This window comes from Oryx dammah, unplaced genomic scaffold (assembly GCF_014754425.2).
Source record: "Oryx dammah isolate SB20612 unplaced genomic scaffold, SCBI_Odam_1.1 HiC_scaffold_18, whole genome shotgun sequence".
NCBI lineage: Eukaryota > Metazoa > Chordata > Mammalia > Artiodactyla > Bovidae > Oryx > Oryx dammah.
Window position 1 is genome coordinate 45,254,967 of NW_024070202.1, and position 27,065 is coordinate 45,282,031.

The 27,065-nt window shown below is 38.2% G+C and overlaps 1 protein-coding gene across 1 annotated transcript in view; it reads right to left on the minus strand.

Annotated features, from left to right (window-relative positions):
* RELN (reelin) overlaps nucleotides 1-27,065 on the minus strand; it is a 557,548-nt gene that overhangs the window by 134,703 nt on the left and 395,780 nt on the right. The window contains exons 21-23 of the mRNA XM_040260785.1: nucleotides 7,328-7,520; nucleotides 6,210-6,322; nucleotides 382-519 (exon numbers count right to left, since the gene is read on the minus strand). Coding sequence (XP_040116719.1) covers nucleotides 382-519; nucleotides 6,210-6,322; nucleotides 7,328-7,520 — 444 coding nt within the window. The remainder of the gene's footprint in view (nucleotides 1-381; nucleotides 520-6,209; nucleotides 6,323-7,327; nucleotides 7,521-27,065) is intronic.

A 27,065-nucleotide genomic window follows, 5' to 3' on the forward strand; every position in this document is an offset into this window, starting at 1 on the left:
TACAACCTTGAGCTTCTGGTGAAGTGGTGTAGGACAGTATGCAGCAGCTGTTTGACCTGTGCTTTAAGACTGCAGGGGAAGGAAGGAGAGGCAATAGCCGAGCTCTATTAACTAAAAAAGAGGACTTTAGGGCTAGCTGATAAACTCTGAAATGTAAACCCAGGAGGTTGCATTTTGAGGTTTAGAATATATGGCTTTATACTTGTTGAAATGCAACAATATCTTTTACATCTAAAATAAGGATAGAAAGGAGGATTGTTTTCCTTTGGCTATTTCATTATTTATCAGGCTATCCCTAGAAGTCTGATGGCACCTGCTGTGGTATCCTCGTAAACACACACCCAGAAAAGCAGAGTCAATCGTCTCTTCTGACACATATACCTGCACATGCCGCGGTTGCAGGAGCCGTGCCCACTGCACATGTTGGGGCACTGCTGCCCAATGTAAATGCTGTCTAGAGCCCACTCGTCTTGAGCTGTGTAATAGCTCTGACTCCAACGGAAGCGGGTGGCACTGGACCTAGAAACAAGTCAAGGTATAGCAATAAAAACATGACATGGGGTCATACAGACAAAGAATGTCAGAGTTCAAAATTCTCCAGAGAACTGATTCTTTGGGACTTGAATTTAGATGCCAATCATTTTTCTTTAGTGGTTTAATTTCCACTCAGTTACTGTCTGATTCAACAATTCCATTATGAAGAAAAGTCTACTTATCTGTTTACATCAGTCTTAATTTGAGACATTTTAAAGAAAAATACTGCATCAGATTTTGTTGCTGTTGTTGCGTAGGGTTTTTATGCTAGGAAAAGAAAGGAAGATAGACTAAAAATAAATATTTATACGAAACTGTCTTTCACAGGTGAAAATACACAGTATTTATCTTAGAGTAATGCAGTTTCTTAACAATAAATATCAGTAGTTATTTGAAGACTTCCAGTTGGCTCTCAATATAAAACAAAAGTTTTGTTTGCAGGTGGTGTTTTGGGATTGAGAGGAGGTGTGACATTGCACTATTTTCCACGTAAGAACATCTGGGTGCTAAATTCTGCTTTTATTTCTAAAACATTAACTTGCTTGGTTTTCATGGACAAGTTATGTTAAGTGGAGATAAAAACTTAAACAGTCTGTTACACATAGAGAAACACTTGGGACCCTGATTCAAATGAGATATAAAGTCTAAAGAAGACATTCTGAGAGAAATGCCAAGAGGGTTTCCATTCATTGACTACCACAAAATGTGCTTTTAAAATCACATCATACTTTTCACCTCTAGGAAGTTTCAGGTATCCATGACCAGTTTTATCTGGTCAAAGTGCAAAACAAGAGAGAATAAACAAAAAAAAAAATGTGCAGAATAGGCGTGCATGCTCAGTTCAATTGATTAAACCCTCCCCAAGTACACTAGCTACAGACACACTTGATTTTAATGGCTCTGAATGATCCATTAAGGTCTACTGGATCAATTATCCACATATTAAATACTCCCTAAGTACATAACAGACTGTTAAAATCGAGACTAAGCCTTTACTGCTTATTTTACTAATGATATGTGGTTGATATGTTGCATTTTTATTCATAGTAGGATAATTTCAGGATTCACTGAGATGCATCCAGTAGACACAGGTTTGCAGCATATCAGTGCTCTTCCTGGAAAATACAATGAGACAGATGTCCCCTTCCATGGTAATAGTTTATATTTGTAATCTAATAGCCTCACAATTTTCATAGCCCAATTAAGAAATGTGTTTTAGAAAAGCTTACTATAAAAGCAGGGACATTATCTTGGAGCCCAACAGAAGACAAGTAAATTAAGACTCATGCACTACTGTCATTTAAAGGGATGACTATAAAGGGATGAGTCAAGCTGAGGGTCACAGGTGTCTAGACTGTGAGTTCTCTTGGAGAGAGGGATATCTTTTTATCTCAGTAGTTTGCACAGGAACAGAATAAAGTAAGCGTACAAAAAGTCTGCTAAAAAATGAATTGATGAGTGGACGGACAAGGCCGGGAAAGGGCACCCTGTTTCTGACTTCTGTAGGTAATGGAGTGAAGAATGTGTTAGGAGTCAGGGGACTTGACCCCAAGGACCCTGGCTCTGCAATTTATCAGCTGTGTGACCTTTAGTGGGAAATTTAAGCCTTCAGGAGCTTCTAGTTCCTCACCTCTCAAATTAGGAGATTGGGCAAACTGATTCCTAGGATCCCTTCCAGCTCAAAAATTTAATGACTGTTCTGGTCATTTGCTGACAGAGGTGATAGTTTATTTTCTTTATAATCACATGCTTATGTGAAACCCATGGCATATATTATTTTGAAGTTTTGATGTTTCAAATATTAAAATGGGGTTGAGAATTTCAGAAATCTGACCTAATTTATGTTTCTAAACTATCACATTAAACACATTCCAAATCCTTTTTATAAATAACTTTTCCTTATATGTATCTCTGAACTCTTGAAAAGATATTTCATTAAGATAAAATGCTTAAAGTGAATTATTCCATTTAAAATGACAATCCACAGTTTCATGTGCTGATGTTAATTAACAGAAAAGAAAGTGAAAGAGGTTGAAGATTGGCTTCATTTTTAGTGAGAAAAAAAAAAATTAGTTGTGTGAGCAATCTCCAGCTGATCACATGTGAGAACACAAGGTGTGATCTCACTGATTTGCAGCTGCGTCACTGCTAAATATCACCCCCAATACAAATATTTAATTTGCCAATTTACTCTTTCTCTCTGTCTCTTCTTCCTCCTCCCTGCCTCTGTCTGTCTCTCAAAATTAAGTATTCTTAAGAAGAAAATCCTGTGCACTTTGGATTGAGTCTGGATGTGCCACTACTGCCTCGTGGATCATGAAATGAAGTTGACCTGCATTTAAAATCCAAACTATAGATTTTCAAACGCAGTAAAACTTGACAGTCTTTTCTTTATTTGATTCCCTCATGCCTTATAAACTTCTAGAGTGAAATAAAATGCCACTGAGTCATCTCTTGATAGTTAGCTAACTTGAGGAATTAGATTAAATGAAAGCTGACTAAACTGTATTTTCTACCTTCAGTGACTGTAATTACATTTACTCAATTATTCTGAAACTCATTCAGTCATTAGGTGTTGATTTGTTTATGAAGTCAGCAACTGACAGCTGTTTGGGTCTCATTAGGCTCTGTTCTTATGTAAATGTCTCTTATAAAAATGAAATTAATTTTCATTGGGTAACAAATGTTCAGTTCATATAAAATATAATTTCTTTGAGCAGGTGTATACATATTCAATGTTTCAGTCTACGTGGTCCTATCTAGCATATCTTCTAAAGTTAACAGATCTTTGACAATGCAGGTCACATTTGCTTGTCTGTGTTCAATTTATAGTTGCATATGCTTGAATCAAAACAGCAGAAGAAAGATTTGGCAGAAGGAATACTGCTTCAAACTAAACTGTAATTTCTTCTCCCAATGCTTGGGAAAAACCTGCCATCTGCAAAAGTCTGAAATGCACATAAGAAAGTTAACAAGAATGTCAAAGAGAATAAATATATTTTATCTTTACAGCAGAGCTTTAGAGCATTATAGATACAAAAACAATGATAATAACTATTTGAACATTATTTTTTAAACAATTAATGCAATAATATTTAAAGCATTAGTAGAAATATTAAAATAAATATCCTATTTTATATTGGATTGTTTGTTTTTTAGAAATAGTTTTACTTTCCTCACCCAGGGCTTTGAAGGGAATTTGGAAAAGCAGAATTCAATAATTTACCTACATGTACATAAAGGCAAGCTGTCAAGAGTGAATAATCTAGTAGATTTTTTCAGTTTGTAAAAAGATATGGCTTGTAATAAAACATCTCTTTGGTTCATCAAGGCATATTGAATTGAAATTCTATTTAATTTCCCAACATTTAATGAATATCCCAACAATATGTCAGGTGTTATGTAAAAACTAAAGACTTTAAGAATCAATATATTTCCTCTCAAGTGCCTAATAAATGAAGGAGGGCATGGCAACCCACTCCAGTATTCTTGCCTGGAGAATCCCATGGACAGAGGATCCTGGCAGGCTACAGTCCATAGATCACAAAGAGTTGGACACGACTGAAGCAATTTAGTATGCACGCACGCATGCCTAATAAACATTGATGAGAATTTCTTTTTAACTATATTAAAACTCAATCCAGTAGTACTATCTTTTAAGCTAAGAGATAATAATACAACATACAATTTTAGTGTTAAGTAACTTGCAAAGTCCTTTTTGATAAAGGACAGTACTTTTGGGGATACTGTCTAAACTATGGTAATTAAGGATAATAATTTAAAGTGTTTCTGGAAACATTCCCAGAATAAAACATTTACTCTGGGAATAAAAATCTTAAATATATTGTCAGGACTATCTTACCATCATAATTTTGATATGCTAACCCACATGTCAATGAATAAAAATCAGTGGTTTTTAAATAATGAGGTAATATACATAATGGTGAAATAATGGGGGCAAATTAGAAAAAAAACACCACCTCAGTAGCTTTGCACAAACTGACCGATATTTCAATTGTTTGATATAATGTTTTTGTTATAATCTTGATAGACATGCTTGGAATATCATTGAAATTAAATACAAATCTTGATTATATTCCCAGCAGTAGATATAAAAGAGTAGGATGTTAGAGAAAGCAACAACTTGTTATACAAAGCATAATTGAGTATCCAGGAAATAGTTCACAGTTGGATATAAAAAATATGTGGAAATTAAAGTTCAAGCCTTTGGTTCAAACTGACATAATGATAAATCTTTAAAAATAATCAAGGAGGCATTCTTCTATAATGCAGTAATTCAATGTTCAACTAAAGGAGGTATAATAATAATTTTAGGTGGTTATCTAGCCAGCTGTTTTTGTGTAGAGCCGAACTCTCCTTTAAAATAGTCCAAGAAGGGTTTAGTTAGTAATTTTCTTTTAAAAAGGGGTTTAGGAAAGCAGATACCACAGAAAAATATAATTTTTTGTCTCTTTTATGCCTTTTCTGCTACACAAATCATAGAACTCCAGAAGTGCTAGGGATCTTTAAGATCATCTAATTCAACCTCTTGATCATACACATAAGGAATTCCGTTTGAAGAGGCTGTGAATGGCTAAAGCATGAAGTCAGTCATTAACAGAGATATACTGAGAACTAAAGTGTTCTAATTTCTGGTCAAAGGTTCTTTCTTGGGTGAGCTTATCTTGTTCCAGGGTTTAAATAGTACTCATAGTTTTTAACTTTTAAGCCCAACCCCCCTTTTAAGCTCCAGATTCCTAAGTCCAATTGGCTTGTTTACTTGAATAGATAAGTATCTCAAAATTCATAGCACAAAACATAAGAAGCATATGACTTAATCCACTGTCCTAAATCCACTCCTCCAGCCTCTCCCTTCCTAGTCAGTGGTACTACCATTTGACATTTTTCCCAGGCCCAGAATTTAGAAACTGTTTTTGATTCTTCCCATTCTACCCCAGCTCCCACCTGGTCCGTCAACAAGTCCGATTTCATTAAAACAAAGTTCACAAATGAGGGCTCTTGCCATGTCTGTTACAGTCATCCTCCAAGCCACCTAAACATGTAATGCTTGGACCACCCCACACCCCCTGAACTGGTCTTCCTGTCTTCACTCTTTACCCTACAGTCTATTCCTCAAACAGGCCTCGGAGTGATCAGTCTAACAGGGAACAATGCAATATTGGGGGAAAATGTGCTTTTCTCTTTCATATTATCAAATATTAAACTTTCTCCCTAGTTACTGTGGCTTCTGCCTGGGGTGATCTTCATTATTACTGTAAGAGAATAGAGAAAAAAGGACATGTTGAGCTTTTAAAAGTAGGCCTTTGCAGGAAGAAAACAGATTTGCAATCCAAACTTTTGACATAGGAGTTTTTAGATTTCTGTATCATTCTCCTTTATATGTCAAACCCAAAGAAACTGGCTCAATGAGTTTTCCCATGAAATGAAAAGTTGAGGCAAAAAGAGAGATGAGGAAAAGCTAGGACACTTTGGAAACCAAATTTTCATTAGCTCTATTTTTCAAATATCCCCAGTACAAAAAGATCTTTTGATTCTAAAACAAAAAAAGAGGAATGCATACTGCCATCTTGTGCTTAACTTTTCTTCATATTAGTCATGCTAGAAGAGACGTAAAAGTTAAAGTGACAGTCATATCTGAAGATGTCATCTCTCACCAAGTTTTCTGGGGAAGAAGCACTATGACTCTTCTCCACTGTGTGAACTCACTGGCATGGTAAATACTTGCTGATGTAAATTCCTGACAACTCGGCATACTTGGAAGGCATTCCTAAAAGAGAATCAGGCAAAAATTTAACTCAGCTTCTATTTCCTCAGAGAAATATGTTTACTCACTCAAAACAAGTGAAAAAGACCTTAGAGAAATCTAATGTTATAATCTTAACCATTTGCAATATGGATACAATCCATAAATTTTCCTTCTGTGGAGCTAAAATATTTGGGAAATAAATGAGATGCCACAAGGCAATGAAATGTCTTCTAATAGCCACATGGAAAAACAGAAAGTGGATTAGGGTTCCTTTTTTGACCTGTTAGTGTCACACTGTTATTTGGTGCATACTGTCGCTTCAGTCATGTCCAACTCTTTGAGACCCTATGGACTGTAGCCCTTCAGGCTCCTCTGTTCAAGGGATTTACTGGGGAAGAATACTGGAGTGGGTTGCCATGCCCTTCTCCAGGGGATCTTCCTGACTCAGGTATTGAACCCATATCTCTTATGTCTCCTGCACTGGCAGGTGGGCTCTTCACCACTAGCACCACCTGGTAACATTAGCCTATTCAGTATGATATTTATGCATATCAGTAGTATATGCCTAAATATCATACTGAATGTATGAATCACCAGTATGTATATAGAAAGAAGTACGTTTTATTTCAAGAACCTGGAATTATGTATTTCTTTTTTGTTTTTACAGCAGGAGATATATTCTTAGTATGGTCTACTTGCAGGTGAAGAGACAGAAAAGAACAGATTAAGACGTGCTATAGGGAAAGAAGAAAGAGACTTTAACAGAGAAAGAGCTAGAGAAAATAATGTTGAAAACACCATCCTAGTATATCTGTTACTGTATTTTCAGGATTTTCAATTGCCCTTTAGCATCTGATAGTGCAAAATATGGGATCCTTACAATCCATTTCTGAGCTTATGTCAATTTTGTTACAAATAATATTGTTCCTTTTCAACCAAACCTAAACTTTTAGAATTTGAATTCTCTGCTCCCTATGTAAAAAGGTGAAGTCTACCTATCACAAGTTTTAGAGAAAATAGACTTACCTCTTGGACGAGGTGCCAGGTGAGGCCATGGTTGGTTGAATACTCTAGTTTCACCTGATTGTCCATGTGTGGGGTATATTTTTGGCCACAGCCCATCACCAAACTGAACTGAATCATGTAAGATGCTCCTATCTGCATTGATTGTGTTTCCACATAGCGCATACTTGAGGCAAGTTTAGAATCTCCTGTAAAACTGAAAGACAGAGGTGGAAATCAGAAAATTAAAAACAGCAATATATTAGGGAAAAATTAAGCTCTTAATTTCATACATATGCCAAAATAATTTTATTTTACTTATTTAAACCTTGCCAAGTTCTAGAATGGATTTCAATTAATTAAAAAAAAGGCAATTTGAAATAATCTGCCTATCAAAGAAGCAATATTTTTTTAAGTTGATTCCTAGAGTGGTCAAATATATTTGAAAATGGGTATGTACTCATGTACTGCTCAAATGTATAAAACCTTTGACTTGTTTCATGCATTCTATCCCAAGGAAATAACTGGCAAATATTTTAACGTCAAACTATAGGGAAACTGGAATGCTTAAGTAAACTGGTATAGTCACTTGACAGACTGTTCATATTTCAAATATTTATGAAGGTAATATAATCAAATTATTGTACATGTGACTAAAATAAGTTTAAAAAAAATTTGCAAAATGATGCATAATGGAAATTTACCAGAATGTTTGCAGTGGCTGTGTTTGGTGGTAGGAAATGGGACAATTTGAAACTTTTCAGTTTTAAAATTCTCCAGTCTTTAGTACTCAGCTATTAAATACTGAAAATGAGATAATGTGGTTTTAATGGCTGTAAAATTCCCATGATTTACTGGGTCCTAGGTGGCACAGTGGTAAGGAATCCACCTTCCAGTGCAGGAGACGCAGGTTTCATCCCTGCGTCAGAAAATTCCCTGGAGGAAGAAATGGTAACCTACTCCAGTAATCTTGCCTGGAAAATCCTGTGGACAGGGGAGACTGGTGGGCTGCAATCCATAGGGTTGCAAAGAGTCAGGCACAATTTAGCCACTGAGCACATACGAGCACACAATTGAGTACTATGTGATTATAAACTGCTTGAAGGTATGCACAATTACTTTTTCAGAGAAGTTCTCAAGGAATTTATAACCTAGCAGAGGAAATTAAAACAAGGACCTGCTTCACTGTAGTTAATATGGTTCAATGTAAATATTCCCAGGGCCAACCACACTGGGATTTATCTGCCAGAGTCCTTGGTACTGTGATTCTGAAGCGGGTTATACCATCTTCAATGGTAAGAGGGCTTAGCTGGAGTAGACAAAGGTGATAATGCAATACTTCTGGAAATCTTTGAGGCATTTAGTATTTTTTTTTCTTAAATCTGTTTGCCAAATCAGCAAAATAAGAAGTTACTACTCTCACTTGCTTCTTGAAGAGTATATGATGTTACTTAAAGATGGAATTTTGTCCATATGGAAGATGATCATGGTTTTGGGTTCAAGGTTATAAAATGTAAGTAGCTTTTTCCAGACAATGACTAGTTATTGTTTAAGTTTTAATTTAAATTTTGCACTAGGACAACAAATAGAGGAATGAAATGTAAGAGACTGAATCTCTGCTTTAGTGTACTGTTCATAAATGAAGGGGAAAGTCATATTCAGTACTGCTAGGCTTCCAAATCCAGTGCTTCATCTTGTTTGTTGTATTAATATAGATGCCCACCAGTTAATGAGTTAGGTTATACTCTCAGACTGTGCTTAGCACAATATCCACATTATATTCCTTAGTTCCATCCTTGCAAATAACTGTGAAGTAGGCACAATTGCCTCTGGTTAACAAATGACAACAATCTCAGATATGCAGATGATACCACTCTTAATGGCAGAAAATGAAAAGGAAATAAAGAGCTTCTTGATGAGAGTCAAAGAGGAGAATGAAAAAGCTGGTTTGAAACTCAACATTTAAATAAAGTAAGATCATGGTATCTGGTCCTATCACTTCATGGCAAATAGAAGGGGGAAAAGTGGAAGCTGTGACAGAATTTATTTTCTTGGGCTCCAAAATCACTGTGGATTGTGACTGGAGCCATGAAATTAAAAGATGCTTGTTCCTTGGAAGGAAAGCTATGACAAACCCAGATAGCATATTAAAAAACAGAAATATCAATTTGCTGACAAAAGTCCATATAGTCAAAGGTATGGTTTTTCCAGTAGTCATGTGAGATGTCCATAAAGAAGGCTGAGTGTCGAAGTGGAGTGTTGGAGAAGACTCTCAAGAGTCCCTTGACTGCAAGGTGATCCAAATAGTCAATCCTAAAAGAAATCAACCCTGAATATTCACTGGAAGGACTGATGCTGAAGCTGAAGCTCCAATACTTTGGCCACCTGATGCGAAGAGCAGACTTATTGGAAAAGACAATGATGCTGGGAAAGATTGAAGGCAGGAGGAGAAGGGGGAGGCAAAGGATAAGATGGTTAGATAGCATCACTGATTCAATAGACATGAATCTGTGCACACTTAAGGGAGACAGTTGAGCTTCCCAGGTGGCACTAGTGGTAAAGAATCTGCCTGCTAATGCAGGAGACATAAAGAGACGGAGGTTCAATCCTTGCAGGTTTGATCCCTGACTTGGGAAGATCCCCTGGAGGAGGGCATGGCAACCCAGTTCAGTATTCTTGCCTGGAGAATTCCATGGACTAAAGAGCCTGGCGGGCTACAGCCCATACAGTCACAAAGAGTTGGACATGACTGAAGTGACTTAGCATGAATGTATGCATGAGATAGTGGAGGTCCATGGGGTCACAAAGAGTCAGACACGACTTACTGACGGAACAACAACAAATGAGGAAATGGAGACAGTAAATGGCAGACACCTGACGAGAAATCAGCTTTGCCTGATTCCAAAACTTCTCAACCAATACACTATCTCTTTGTCCTTCTATTACTCTAAGACAGAGAAGAAAACACTGTAATTTTGAATAATTTTCATTTATAGTTAATTTAAAAATCCTTAACTTTCAGTTACTATGAAGTGATGCTCCTATCTTAGAGATACAAAACCATGATTGCTGCCATGTGTTATGGTATGCAAAATGCAATCTAGAAAATATGAAGCTGTGGGATGCAATTTTTAGTAAAATTACAAAATAAAAGAAATCAGCATTGAACAAAAATACTAGTAAGCACAAACATCTATATACATTCCATAGTCTTTAAAACAGGCAAAAAAACAAGACAAAACAAAACCCCAAACACTTTTCCCTGTGAGAAATGAATGTTGCTTTTAGCTTCAAGGGTTATATGCTCTTTCTACTACCCTTTCTGAGAAAGGTTATCAAAGGCAAAAACTAGCCTTCATTTAATGGTTTGAAGGTGCAGCATATACCCTAGGCATCTGGTTAAAAACCACAGAGGGCATAGTAGCACATGGGCTGAATGGTTCACAGACCACACAGAGGCACTAAAACTTTCTCATGAAAACCATATAGAGTATTTATCCACTCCTGCATTCCTGAAATAATTTAAGATTATTTTCACAATCAGCATTCTTTTTAAATTTCTCCCTTCTGAGATGGTTTAGTGTCCTGGCAATTCTATACAGATTCAGAAAGAAGTGCTGGGTTTTGCAAATAGTGCCTGCCCCTAATTTTTGCATGGTTACAAATTAACCATGAACTTGGTGGGAGAGATGAAGCATTCAAACTTGAGAAGTGTGTGCTCTGAGAGCTTCCCTGATGATAACAGCTTTTAAAGGTACCAAGACACCAACAGAGAAAACAAAACATATAGAAAAGGACAAGTTAAGAGGCTAAATGAGGATGGTTAAACCCACTCCAGTGTTCTTGCCTGGAGAATCCCCGGGATGGGGGAGCCTGGTGGACTGCCGTCTATGGGGTCGCACAGAGTTGGACATGACTGAACTGACTTAGCAGCAGCAAACAGTGATAATAAAATTCTTATTTGGCATAAACATCTGTACCACCAGCAATTGTGGGCAAATGTTGTTGGGTAGGTAGGCTGATTCAGCTGCCGTCTAGAATCAGCAGCAACTGGTCTAGGGGTGCCCATGTCCACTAGCAACTGGTGGACAACTGGTCTAGGGGTGCCCATGTCCACTAATGAGTTATCACCAATGAGACGTAAGTGAAAAATGCTAGGTGGGTAAACTCACTCAGCTTTTTTTTCTTTTATTTATTTATATTTTTTGGCTGGACTGCATAACATCAGTTCAGTTCAGCTGCTCAGTCGTGTCTGACTCTTTGAGACCTCGTCGACTGCAGCATGCCAGGCCTGCTTGTCCATCACCACCTCCCAGAGTTTACTCAAACTCATGTCCATTGAGTCGGTGACGCCATCCAACCATCTCATCCTCTGTCATCCTCTTCTCCTCCTGCCTTCAATCTTTCTCAGCATCAGGGTCTTTTCAAATGAGTCAGCTCTTCACATCAGGTGGCCAAAGTATTGGAGTTTCAGCTTCAACATCAATCCTTCCAATGAACATTCAGGACTGATTTCCTTTAGGATGGACTGGTTGGATCTCTTTGCAGTTCAAAGGACTCTCAAGAGTCTTCTCCAACACCACACTTCAAAAGCGTCAATTCTTCGGTGCTCAGCTTTCTTTATATTCCAACTCTCATATCCATACATGACTACTGGAAAAACCACAGGCTTGCCTAGATGGACCTTTGTTGGCAGAGTAATGTCTGTGCTTTTTAATATGCTGTCTAGGTTGATCATAACTTTTCTTCCAAGGAGTAAGCGTCTTTTAATTTCATGGCTGTAGTCACCATCTGCAGTGATTTTGGAGCCCAGAAAAATAAAGCCTGACACTGTTTCCACTGTTTCTCCATCTATTTGCTATGAAGTGATGGGACTGGATGCCATGATCTTTGTTTTCTGAATGTTGAGCTTTAAGCCAACTTTTTCACTCTCCTCTTTCACTTTCATCAAGAGGCTCTTTAGTTCTTCCTCACTTTCTGTCAAAAAGGGTGGTGTCATCTGCATATCTGAGGTTACTGATATTTCTTTCTCCCAGCAATCTTGATTCCAGCTTGTGCTTCATCCAACCCAGCATTTCTCATGATGTACTCTGCATAGAAGTTAAATAAGCAGGGTGACAATATACAGCCTTGATGTACTCTTTTTGGAACCAGTCTATTGTTTCACATCCAGTTCTAACTGTTGCTTCCTGACCTGCATACAGGTTTCTCAAGAAGCAGGTCAGGTGGTCTGGTATTCCCATCTCTTGAAGAATTTTTCATAGTTTGTTGTGATCCACACAGTCAACGGCTTTGGCATAGTCAATAAAGCAGAAATAGATATTTTTCTGGAACTCTCTCGCTTTTTCAATGATCCAGTGAATGTTGGCAGTTTCATCTCTGGTTCCTCTGCCTTTTCTACAACCAGTTTGAACATTTGGAAGTTCACAGTTCATATATTGTTGAAGCCTGGCTTGGAGAATTTTGAGCATTAATTTGCTAGTGTGTGAGATGGGTGCAACTGTGCAGTAGTTTGAGCATTCTTTGGCATTACCTTTCTTAGGGATTGGAATGAAAACTGACTTTTTCCAGTCCTGTGGCCACTGCTGAGCTTTCCAAATTTGCTGGCATATTGAGTGCAGCACTTTCACAGCATCATCTTTTAGGATTTGAAATAGTTCAACTGGAATTCCATCACCTCCACTAGCTTTGTTCATAGTGATGCTTCCTAAGGCCCACTTGACTTCACATTCCAGGATGTCTGGCTCTAGATGAGTGATCACACCATTGTGATTAACTGGGTTGTGAAGATCTTTTTTGTACAGTTCTTCTGTGTATTCTTGCCACCTCTTCTTAATATCTTCTCCTTCTGTAGGTCCATACCATGTCTGTCCTTTATTGAACCCATCTTTGCATGAAATTTTCTTGAAGAGATCTCTAATCTTTCCCATCCTATTGTTTTCCTCTGCATGACATGCAGGATCTTAATTCCCCAACCAGAGATCAAACCTGTCCCCCCTGCATTGGAAGTATGGAGTCCTTAACCAATGGACCTCCAGGGAAGTAGCTACTTGCTCAGATTTAATACAAGCTTTTAAAGAGAGACAAATGGATTTGGCTGGCATGTCCTTCTGCCTATTGCTCCTAGTGCTTTCTCCCTAATGGGGCAGTGGCCATTCTATGACAATAACGGGAACAGATACACAGTTGGAGCTCTCTCTGCTGAGATGGTGGAGTAGAAAAATGAAGAGAGCCTGGGTCCCTGATGGCCTTGTTAAGCTGCTTCCAGCCCTTAATCCTAGGAGGACTTGTTACAAATGACAAAATAAGCCTTTTCACTTTTGTTTATACCATTTCAGTCCTTTCTGGTTGTTCTTGTTGCAACAAGAGCTGAATGCATTTCTGATACACCTGCCATACTTCATAGTACTCCATGATACCACTGGTGGTGGTGGTGGTTCATTCACTAAGTCGTGTCTGACTCTTTGTGACCCTATGGACTATAGCCCGCCAGGCTCCTTTGCCCATGGGATTTCCCAGGCAAGAATACTGGAGTGAGTTGCTACTTCCTTCTTTGGGATCTTCCCGACCCAGGGATCAAACCTGCGTCTCCTGCATTGGCAGGCAGACTCTCCACTGCTAAGCTGCCTGGGAAGCCCTGTATGATGTCTCTCCTGCCATCTTAAACTGAAGCAAAATAACCCAAGAAGATCACAGACGTCTGCACCTCAGAATCTTGACCACTCATAAAACAAATTCACCCGATTGTTTATGATTTATTCAAGACTGGTTGAAAGTCAGTGGTATTAAGTCTGACTTTTTCCTCCTTAATATTTGGATGTTCATACACTACTGGAATTTTATGGGAGAGAATTTCACAGGCTGCAATCCTTTAATTTACAAAACTGCTCCTCTTTGCTGCTTGTCTAAGTGGAGATATGTTTATAAAGGCAAAAATGAAGCTGAACTTCGCTGTTGCAATCATAGAAACAGGAAAAAAAAAAAAAGCCCACATCAGCATTTTGGGGAGAAATTCTGGAGACAGAATGCACTAGGAATTGGAGGCTTAGCTCTATTCATGTTGATTTGTAAGAATGCCTCTAAAATAAACATATATAATATCATGTAAGAATCGAATTGCCAGTCTATGTCCCATGCAGGATATGGCACGCTTGGGGCTGGTACGCGGGGATGACCCAGAGAGTTGTTGTGGGGAGGGGGGTGGGAGGGGGGTTCATGTTTGGGAACGCATGTACACCCGTGGTGGATTCATGTGAATGTATGGCAAAACCAATACAGAATTGTAAAGTAAAATAAAAAATAAATTTTAAAAAAAATTAAAAAAAAAAAGAATAAAGGAACAATAAAACAGTCTTGAATCTTTTAATACTTACAGATTTTAATGAGAGAATGGGCATAACTCTTTCCATTAGGGCAAGCTTACCTCCCTGTGCCTTTTCATTTCCACCCCCAAGAAGGCTAGTAGGCTCTCTGTTATGACACTGTTAAGTAGATGACACCATAATGCAACTCAAGTCTCTTTAGTCATATCTAAGTCTCCATAGTGCAGAGCATAAGTCCTTTGCCTTCCCCTCATAGCTTAATCTCAGGGGCTGCTGAGGACCTATCTTCCTGACCAGGCTGGAAGCCTCTCCACAGGGAGAGGTCACCCCTTGCTCATCTCTGCATCCCCCATAGCATTCAGAGCCTTGCACACCTCAAGAAGCACCTGGTGTTGGTACAGGACATCATGGTTTTCCAACAGCTCAATTATTTCATTTGACTTCTAAGTCAATATCATTTGAGATGCATCAGGGATCCTGAGCATTGTTATAGAGAAGGAAAACCAAGAGTCTTAGCTGCCGACAATCAGGGTCACACGGTTACTAAAAAACTAGAAACCAGGCCAACTGATTTCTACTTTGATGTCCTTTTCACTATGTCACGCCTATCAAAAGCATGCAAAGAATATTAAATAAAATGAGCACATGAGTGAGGGCTCTTGATGGGAGAAAAGGCAAGTTTTCCAAAACCATAGTTACTTAAATGCTGTAATGAACACAGACAAGGTTTTGAGGTTTTTCTCTCTTAAAGAAACTGCCCTTTCTGCATTTCCCCAGAGCCTCGTTCCCAACTCCAGAAGAAACTGCTCTCTTATATGAAAGGCAGATACATCTAACTAAAGTAAATAGAGGAATACTCTAGTCACACAGTTCTTTAAAAGGAAATTCATGTAAAATATTCAAATCACCTAGTCACTGAGCCATTTTTGACAACTGATTCATCTCTTTCAGAATAGTTTGGTAAGTAAACTATGTGGCAGAAGTGTCACTACCAGTGGGCCACAAGAGAAGACAATGCACCAGTATTTACATTTCTTAGAAATCTAAGCAGTATTCTGTTATTTTCAAGAAACCCATGGTAAAGAACAGCTCTGCAGAACTCATTTTCAGAGAAACAGAAGACCAATACAAAACCTTTTTGGTCTGATACTATTCAGAAGTTTTATTAATCTGCAGAAGGACATGTGATGAATTTAAACCTTTCTATCATCCTTTTTTGAGGGTTTTGTTCTTGTAATCATCAAAGAAATGTTTATTAGAGCTGACAGAAATACTTGCTGATACTGTGGAATTAAAGGTGACACAAACTAGTTTGTACTTTCTATAATTTTATGTCTCAAAATAGAAATAACCATAATATTTTAGTGGATTATATAAACTTTACACTTATTGGAAAAAAACTGACAATATAGAAGCATTTTTAAAAAAGCTAAAAATTCACAATTCTACCTAGAGATGAGCACTGCTAATATTTTAGTGTAAATACTTCCAGGTTTCCTTATGTTTACACACAGGAATATACCCACATATACACAGACACTTACTTTTCTTTCTTTTAAAAAATATAGAATCATAATAGTCCTGTTTTTTTTCTTTCTAAAACTATTTCATTGCCACCTTCCCATATTGAAAAAATATACTGAGACATTGTCATTTTTAATGAATAAAACCAATCTACGATTATGGGAAACTTTGGAGGTTGTTTCCATTTTTCACTGTTATAAACAGTACTTCTACAATATGCATCCTTCTATATCTTTGTATAGTTGTTTAATTTTTTTCTTAGGATAAATTCCTAGAAGCAGAATTGCTTGGTCAAAGCAAAATTTAAAAGTTAGTACTTATTGCTAAACTGCCCTTCAAAAATTTTGTACCAAGTTACGTTTACCAAAAATATTAACAATGATGGCACTGCAAATCCTCAATACATATCAATACTGAACACTGACAATAGTTTTCATTTTAGCTACTCTATGTAAAATCTCTTAATCTAAATTTCTTTGATTATTAGAAAAGTTAACATGTTATTTATGTTAACTATTCATTACTTATTTACAGTTTTTTGGGCTACAAAAAAACTACATGAAGTAGCCTTTCATGTAATTTGCCCATCATTAAAATTGGAATTTATCTCCTCCTTACTTATTTGTACAAATTTTTCATATATTTGGAATATGTAGTCTGGTATAAATGTTGCAAATAACTCCCTCTTCCCAGTTTTTGCCGTGTATTGTTTTCAGGGAAAAAAATAGTTAAAAAATTTTAAGTGCTGGAATATGTGACCTTAATGATCCCTGCTTTTGGTGTCATACTTTATTGATATCTATTAAGACTCTCTCAGAGCCTAGTTCAAACTTATTTTTTTGCAAATGTCCAGTGGACATATGAAAGAGACATGTATTTTTTATTAGTAGGGTATAATTTTCTCTTTATTAAATATCCTTGTTAATTTTCTCCCATACATTTTTGTCTAGGTCTTCACTTATTTTTTGTTTGCTTCATCCATCAAGGACTCAGACAAAATACTGAAATCACACGCCGAATTATGGTTGTAATTTTCCACTTGTGATTCTAACAGGTTTTGCATTCTGTGTTATTCAGCATGTGGAGACACCTGACTTTCCATACTTCTGTTGACAGCCACCCCCTATGGCATCACCTGTGTTTCTGATATCGAGGCCCAACCTCAGCCTCAAAGAATCGGGGCCAGGAGCAAGGAGTCGTCTAATGTTCACTCACTCCACTCTCACCACCACATTTTCCTCCCACATCCTACTTCTTCAAGAAGGTCATTCAACTTTCAAAGTCTAAAAATGGTACAGCATTTTCTGTTATGTTGCCTCGATCACTTCAATGAGGAGTTTAGAGAAAGAAGATGTAAAACATGTTGTATTCATATGATAGGCTGTTTTATTAATTTCCCCTTTGTTTTTCTGACTACATTCTCTTTACTGGTTTCTCAACTGGAGTAATTCTCTATGTAAGAAATTTCTAGATACAAATGTATTTTATGACAATCTTTTTTACTTCAATCCATCGACAGCTTCAAACAAATTTGAAATTTCTACATATAATGCATTTTTTCATGTGTTTATTCAATACTTCATTTTAAAAGTCCTTATGGATTTCTAAGTGAAATCCTTAGTTATCTTGTTAGTTTGAATTGGCAATAGAAAATATTTTGGAATATGTGTGCTTTACAGCATGTATTTCAGTCTCCTTTTATACCTTTGTTCCTAGCTCCTGCTTTATTTTGCTTATCATTACAATTTCTATTTAAAGTACATAGTTTGTATTCTTTAGCTTCTTCAATCTCATTTCTATTTTCTCAGTTTGGAAATTTGCACATGGTTCTTCAAGTCAGGACCAGCATTTTGCTTTAAGCTATAAAATGCTTAAATCAAGCTGCTTGGCTGCTGTTTATTCAGCTTCTACAGAAAGCAGCCTCTTGGCAAACAAATCTCAACAAAAAATTGGGTGCTTAATAGCAGTTTTCTCTCAAGGATGAGATAGTTTTATGTTTGGGAAACAGAACTGGGGAAAATAAGTCACCTAGGTTAGACATTCAGGATGTCTGTACACAGTGGTTGTGACCACAATAAACACTATATTCTCTTTCTAATCAGGTTGCACACACCTGCACAGGTGCTACTATGAGATGGCAGGTAGACAAGTGACTGTTGGGAGCCACAGAGAGTGACTCTATGTCTTTCTTAGGAGCACAGAGGTCCATTTGCAGCCCAGTCACTCACCTTTATCTCCTGTGTAACTAGCCCAATTCTCCCCAAGTCTACATGCCAGCAGCAAATTCCAATCACTTAAAAAAAAATCTAGTTCTAAAGTTTGTAGAAATTTTATGCTGGAGAGGGTGTGGAAAAGGGAATTCTCTTGTATTGTTTGTAGAAATATAAATTGATATAACCATTATGGAGAACAGTATGGAGGTTCCTTAAAAAACTAAAAATAGAACTACCATATGATATAGCAATCCCACTACTGGTCATATACCCTGAGAAAAACATAATTCAGAAAGATACATGCACCCAATGTTCCTTGTAGCATTATTTACAATAGCCAGGACAAGGAAGCAACCTAAATGTCCATCGACAGATGAATGGATAAAGAAGATGTGGTACATACATTAATATACAATGAAATATTACACAGCCACACAAAAAACTAAAATTTGGTCATCTGTAGTGATGTGGATGAACTTAGAGTCTGTCATACAGCATGAAGTCAGAAACAGAAAAACAAATACTGTGTATTAACACACATATATGGAATCTAGACAAATGGTACTGGTAAACCTATTTGCAGGGAAGAACAGAGACACAGACGTAGAGAACAAACTTGTGGACACAATGGAGGGAGGAGAGGGTAGGATGAATTGAGAAAGTCACATTGATATACATCTGTAAAATAGATAACCAGTGGGAAGCTGCTGTATAACATAGGGAGCTCAGCTCTGTGATCTGTGATGACTTAGAGGGATGGGATGGGGGTGGTAGAAGGCTCCAGAGAGAGGGGATACATGTATACACAGAGCTGATTCGTGGTGTTGTACAGCAGAAACTAACAACATTGTGAAGCCATTATACTCCAATTAAAGTTTACACAGAGTGAAGTAAGTCAGAAAGAAAAACACCAATATAGTATATTAATGCATATATATGGAATTTGGAAAGATGGCAATGATGACCCTATAAGTGAGACAGCAAAAGAGACACAGATATAACGAACAGACTTTTGGACTCTGTGGGAGAAGGCAAGGGTGGGATGATTTGAGAGAATAGCATTGAAACATACATATTACCATATGTGAAATAGATAGAAGTTTGATGCATGAAACAGGGAACTCAAAGCTGGTGCACTGGGACAACCCTGAGGGATGGGATGGGGAGGGAGGTGAGAGGGGGGTTCAGGATGGGGAACACATGTACATCCATGGCTGATTCATGTCAATGTATGGCAAAAACCACTACAGTACTATAAAGTAATTAGCCTCCAATTAAAATAAAATTAATTAAAAAATGTTTATCAGTTCAGTTCAGTCGCTCAGTCGTGTCCGACTCTTTGTGACCTCATGAATCGCAGCATGCCAGGCATCCCTGTCCATCACCGACTCCCGGAGTTCACTCAGATTCACATCCGAGTCAGTGATGCCATCCAGCCATCTCATCCTCTGTTGTCCCCTTCTCCTCCTGCCCCCAATCCCTCCCAGCATCAGTCTTTTCCAATGAGTCAACTCTTCACATGAGGTGGCCAAAGTATTGGAGTTTCAGCTTTAGCATCATTCTTTCCAAAGAAATCCCAGGGCTGATCTCCTTCAGAATGGACTGGTTTGATCTCCTTGCAGTCCAAGGGACTCTCAAGAGTCTTCTCCAACACCACAGTTCAAAAGCATCAATTCTTTGGCGCTCAGCCTTCTCACAGTCCAACTCTCACATCCATACATGACCACAGGAAAAACCACAGCCTTGACTAGACGGACCTTAGTCGGCAAAGTAATGTCTTGCTTTTGAATATGCTATCTAGGTTGGTCATAACTTTTCTTCCAAGGAGTAAGCGTCTTTTAATTTCATGGCTGCAATCACCATCTGCAGTGATTTTGGAGCCCCCTAAAATAAAGTCTGACACTGTTTCCACTGTTTCCCCATCTATTTCCCATGAAGTGAAGGGACTGGATGCCATGATCTTCATTTTCTGAATGTTGAGCTTTAAGTCACCTTTTTCACTCTCCTCTTTCACTTTCATCAAGAGGCTTTTTAGTTCCTCTTCACTTTCTGCCATAAGACATTTTAAAAGTTTACAAAAATTTTTATGCTTTCCAAGATTTCTGTCATTTCTCAGTTCAATCTTGATTTTGTCCACCTCACTGCAGTTTTAGGAAATGTTCAGCAGCTGGAGTAAACTGTGGCAGGAAAAGGGAAATGTCTGCCAGGTACAAGACAGAGAGGAAGTCAGCACAAAGCACTGCCTGGGCTTTGGCCTCCCAAAGAGAGGAGGAGAGAAAGAGATTGACGGCCAGAAAGGTGACAGACTGTCAGAGAGCTGGGAGACCAAGGACTCAGGGGAAAATAGCTCCTTTGAACTCTCATAGTGCCTGCAGTGTCCTGCCAGGAACCTGTGGGTATGAGTAGCAAAGTTGCCAGGGGGGCTTCCCAGATGGCGCTAGTGGTAAAGAACCCACCTGCCAATGCAGGAGATGTAAGAGTTGTGGGTTTGCTCTCTGGATCAGGAAGACACCTTGGAGAAGGAAATGGCAACCCATTACCATATTCTTGCCTGGAGAATCCCATGGACAGAGAAGCCTGGTGGGCAACAGTTCAGAGGGCTGCAAACAGTTAGACACGGTGAAGTGACTTAGCATGAAGTTGTCAGGAGCTCTTTCCACCAATAAGACTTCCCACCTCTTCTGACGGGAGGAGAGGAATCAGAGGAGCTTTTGCTGTTTCCAGCCTCTGTTAATAACTTTAACTCATCTCAGATCTTTGGCTGCCCTGGACACTCTTACTCCTGTTATTCTTACATTGCATCCATAATAACCCCAGAATGAATTTTGGTTGAAGTGAACTTGCCCAGTCCATATTTACACTACTTAGAATTAGGGCTTGCCTTTTCAACACACTCCTATTCTCTCTGTCATCTCCTTCCTAAATCCTCTTGCATCTCATGTCCTTTCAGGAAGGAACACACTGGCCCCATATAGTTAGGCCTGAGAGCTCTGAATGGAAATGTTTAGCTTGGAGGGAAGTGAGGCAAGAAAGAAAGATACATGAGGACTCTCCAAAATTTTTTCTTTATCCTTCCAACCATATGCAGTCACCTAGTGTGTACTAATTTAGTGAGTATTGAAGCAGGGCCATTTTAAGACTTTTATAGGACTTTGACACTTTTAGAAACTCCATCACACATCATGGCAAGCATATTAACATGTACCCATGTTCCACATTTTATATATATATATATATATATATATATTTGGTGTAGAAATCTTCAAGTAGATTTTATAATTTTGCCTTTGAATTTTATTTGGCTACTTGTAATGCTTAGAATGAAATTAAAAGGTGCTTACTCCTTGGAAGGAAAGTTATGACCAACCTAGATAGCATATTCAAAAGCAGATACATTACTTTGCCAACAAAGGTCCATCTAGTCAAGGCTATGGTTTTTCCAGTGGTCATGTATGGATGTGAGAGTTGGACTGTGAAGAAAGCTGAGTGCTGAAGAATTGATGCTTTTGAACTGTGGTGTTGGAGAAGACTCTTGAGAGTCCCTTGCACTGCAAGGAGATCCAACCAGTCCATTCTAAAGGAGATTAGTCCTGGGTGTTCTTTGGAAGGAATGATGCTAAAGCTGAAACTCCAATACTTTGGCCACCTCATGTGAAGAGTTGACTCATTGGAAAAGACTCTGATGCTGGGAGGGACTGGGGGCAGGAGGAGAAGGGGACAGCAGAGAATGAGATGGCTGGATGGCATCACCGACTCAAAGGACATGAGTTTGGGTGAACTCTGGGAGTTGGTGATGGACAGGGAGGCCTGGCGTGCTGTGATTCATGGGGTCACAAAGAGTTGGACACCACTGAGCGACTGAACTGAACTGAATTGAATGTACAGAATATACATTTGGCTGTGACTTCTCAACATACTCAAGAATCTGACCAAAAAATTATTACCAACAGCATAAAATTTTATGAATATTTAAATTTAGTGGTTAACAGAGTTGGCATGTGTTGTGTTTTACATATACTTAATTTAAATTTATTAATTTTATTTTTACCATTTTTAAAAAATCATATTTTTGAAACAATATTCATTTTTCAAGTCCTTGGACTTTTTCCAGTTCCCTGGAAAACCTGAAGGCTTGGCACTGAGGCCAATGAAAGAACTTTCTAGGAAGAGGCATAGGTAATACAAAGGTGCTGGGAGAGGAAAGAGCTTGGCTTGGAGTAGAGAAGGAGTAGAGAAGGAGTAGAGAAGGAAGTAGAGAAGGAAGGATGATGTGGTTGGGGTGGAATGAATGAAAGGCAGGGAGACAGGAAAGGCTGGCCAGGTCAGGTCACCCAGGGCCTACCGCAGACCTCTGTGAACCACTGTCTGTAGAAAGTAACAGTCTTGGCCTACTGAATTGCTTTTTCAACAAGCCAGAGATACCTTGAATCCAGATCATGAAATGCAGATTTCTGTTGTTAACTTGTTTAGTGGTAGGTTCTCTTACTTCTGAAATCTCACTTAGCTGCTTAGTTCTTAGGAAGATTTTTAGGAAAATCTAACTTTGGAGAAATAAATGACTCAAAAGTCAACTGTGTGGACATCAACAAAACGTGATTCTGGGAACATGGCCATTTTATTCGTTCCCTTGGCATTCATTTCTAAGCTTTTGTTCTCCAATATATATTTTCAAGTGGCCCATCAGACTATTTCTAGCAACATTCTAATAAGTACATGTGGATGACACTACTGGCCTCTGAGCTTTGTTATTACTTCATACCATCTATTCTCACATAGAAGCTACAATTATATTAAAAATATGATTACATCACCCTCTTGCTTCAAATTATTTACTGAATTCTCATAACCCATAACACACTGGGGCTTCCCAGGTGGTGCCAGTGATAAAGAACCTGTCCGCCAAGGCAGGAGGTGTAAGAGAGGCAGGTTTGATCCCTGGGTTGGGAAGATCCCCTGGAGGAGTGCATGGCAACCCACTCCAATATTCTTCTCTGGAGAATCCCATGGACAGAGGAGCCTGGTGGCCTACAGTCCATGTGGTCACAAAGAGTCGGACACGACTGAAGTGACTTAGCATATAGCATGCATAATGCTTAGGATAAAATCCAAAACTTCTCTATTGCTCTATGAGGCCCTAACATAATCTAGTTCCTTGCCTGCCTCGGGACCTTTGATCCTGCCGTTCTTTCTACCTGTTGTGGTTTGCTTGCACACTTTCACTTCAGTATCTCTTTCTCATTATTCCGAGGTCTCTACACTCCCAAGAGGGCTTCCCTAAACATCTTACCTAAAATAGTCTCAGTTTCCACTTATGCCACCAAACAGTCCATTCCTTTATCCTCACAGCAATTGTCACTATCTGGAATATTATCACAAATTTGTTCATTATTGTTTTTCTCCTCTAGAAAATAAGCTCCACAAACAAAGGACTTATCTATCTTCATCTTCAGTACCAAGTACTATACCTATAGGACAAATAGTGCCTATAGTGCAATCAATAAACAGCTGAATATATGTTAGCCCATCAATGAATAGAAATTTCATGTAATGAAATCCTCATGGAGAAAAAATCTAGTAAATAGGATTTATTTTAGAAACTCATTTATAAATCTATTTGGGAGTATATTCAATTACATTGCTTCCCTTGTGGCTCATCTGGTTAAGAATCTGCCTGTGATGTGGGAGACCTGGATTCAATTCTTGGGTTGGGAAGATCCCCTAGAGAAGGGAAAGGCTACCCACTTCAGTATTCTAGCCTAGAAAATTCCATGGACTGTGTAGTCCATGGGGTTGCAAAGAGTCAGACACAACTGAGCAACTTTCAATTACATTATCAGTTTTATAGAGGTATTTCCTTAGGCACTGAAAATACTTTTTTCACAGCTGTTGAAAATAATAGTGACTTTTCAGGTTGTCACTCAATGTATTAACCTTATCTATCTGCTAACCTTCCTAATCACTTACTGTGAAACGGTATTTAAAATGGCTCTTGGGAGTGAGTTCACTCCAACTGATTTTGTTCAGCAGCAAAATTTGAGTTGATTTATTCTTTTTAATAGTCTTTGTAAAAAAATAATCCCAAGAATACTCTAGGATTACTAATAAACAATTCAAACACAAAATTTTGATATAAATTATAGGCTGATGTTCAATGAAAGAAAAATCCTAAAGATATTTACTTGGCTGTTATTTTTATTCTATAAGCAGATTCATTTTGTAAAGGGAAAGCCATAAATTTTGGAGAAGGCAATGGCACCCTACTCCAGCACTCTTGCCTGGAAAATCCCATGGACAGAGGAGCCTGGTGGGCTGTAGTCCATGAGGTCGCTAAGAGTCGGACACGACTGAGTGACTTCACTTTCACTTTTCACTTTCATGCATTGGAGAAGGAAATGGCAATCCACTGCAGTGTTCTTGCCTGGAGAATCCCACGGACAGGGGAGCCTGGTGGGCTGCCGTCTATGAGGTTGCACAGAGTTGGACATGACTGAAGCGACCCAGTGGCAGCAGCAGCCATAAAATTTTTTTGTGAGCTAAGAGATCAAGGCTATCCAAAGTTTCAGAGGGGCACTAACCCAACTTCTCCTTTGTGAATGCTTACAAGTGACACATCTCTTATATTAGTATCAGGCAACCTCCTTTGCCTCATGATTATTTTTATGATTCCAGTCCAAAAGAATAAACATTAGCATGTAGGAAAGACTCTTGACTTTTAATGTCTGCAAACACATAAATACTATTTTGACAAATTAACCAAAAGATAGCAGAAGAAAAGGTTGAAGTGAAGTGAAAGTTGCTCAGTCATGTCCAGCTCGTTGTGACCCCATGGACTAGAGTCCACGGAATTCTCTAGGCCAGAATACTGGAGTGGGTTGCCTTTCCCTTCTCCAGAGGATCTTCCCCACCCAGGGATCAAACCGAGGTCTCCCACATTGCAGGCAGATTCTTTACCAGCTGAGCTATCAGGGAAGCCCTAGAAGAAAAGGTAGATCTCATTAAAAAATGTTTGGCCCACTTCTTGCTAAATATATATATCAGGTGTGTGTAAGCATGAGCTCTGAAGGGATTTCTCCTGATCAATTAGGAAATCGTTTTGTGTTATCCATCACTATACATTATTGCTGATAATGATTATCATGATTCTTATAACTTAGAAGTACCTTGACAACTACTTTATAGCTCTTCTTATATAGCTTAAAATACATTTCACTCATTGTTCAGTTCTGTTATATTATTATGTAAGAATATATTCTTGATTCTCTTCAGTGTTAGTACAGCTACTGTACTATTTCCCATCTCTTATTGGAAGTGAATTGTATTTAATTTGTATTATGAGATGAACAGGCTTTTAGGATTCTTTTGGGCTTCCCAGGTGGTGCAAGTGGCAAAGAATTCGCCTGTAACACAGGAGACATAGACGCAGGTTCTACCCCTAGATTGGGAAGATCTCCTGGAGGTGGACATGGCAACCCATTCCCGGATTCTTGCCTGGAGAATCCCATGGACAGAGGTACCTGACAGGCTACAGTCCATAGGGTCACATAGAGTTGGACATGACTGAAGCAACTTAGCATGCATGTACACCCTTTTAGCCTGAGCCTTAGGCAACTCTTGCTTCTTATAAAATATACAGCTTTCTTTTTGTTGTGCATGCTTATAGGTGCCCCATGAGATATGAATATATACTTTTTGAATGTCCTGAACTTGTAGCCATTGGTCCACTCCCTCTGACTTGGGCCACTCATCCTGCAGCTGTCATCCTTCTTTTACAAATCAGCTTCCCTACATCTCCAGGCTGACCATGTCACCTGGGGCTGGTTTTAAAAGGCTTCCAAAGTCTTCTCATTACAACATTACATACCACAAAAAACATCACCCTCTTTTTCCTCATGCCTTTTGTCATTCGCAGCTAGTTTCATTTCTTACATGTTTCTTTTATATTCTCTCTACTTTCACTACTTCCTTTAGGAAATTTCTCTTCTAAAAAGTGGTCTTACCACGACTGGAGCCAGTGATTCACTTGTATATGCCAAAAAAAAAAAAAAAAAAAGGACATATTGAGTAATATTATATAACTTCTATTTCTACTGCCCATGAAAGTTACTAGCAGAGTCTTTCAACATTTCTACAATACATCTCTCTTATTTCTAAATCTTCTTTTAAATGAATCTCCTTTTCCTCAGGCATAATTAAAGAAAAAAAATTGGCTTTTCTTAGTTCATCTTATCAATTTTTACTTTTTTTCTAGTTTTATTGAGATATAATTGCCATACACCACTGTATTAGGTGTATAACACAATTTGATATACGTATATGTTGCAAAATGATCACTGTGACAAATTTACTTAAGATCTATTACCTCACATAGTTACTAATTTTTTCTTGTGATGAGAACTTTTAAGATCTACTCATTTAGCAAGTTTCAAATATAAAATACAGCATTGTTAACTATAGTCATGCTATATATTATATCTCCAGAACTTTATCTTGTAAATGAAAAGGTTGTGCCTTTTGATAACTCAACCCATTTTGCCCATCCCTTTCTCCCCACCTTTGGCAAACACCAATCTGTTCTCTGTATCTATAAGCTTGGATTTTTTCAAGGTCCATCCATGTTGTCACAAATAGTTGAATTTCCTTATTTTTTATGGCTGAAAACATTCCATTGTATCTACCACATTTTCTTTATCATACATTCACACA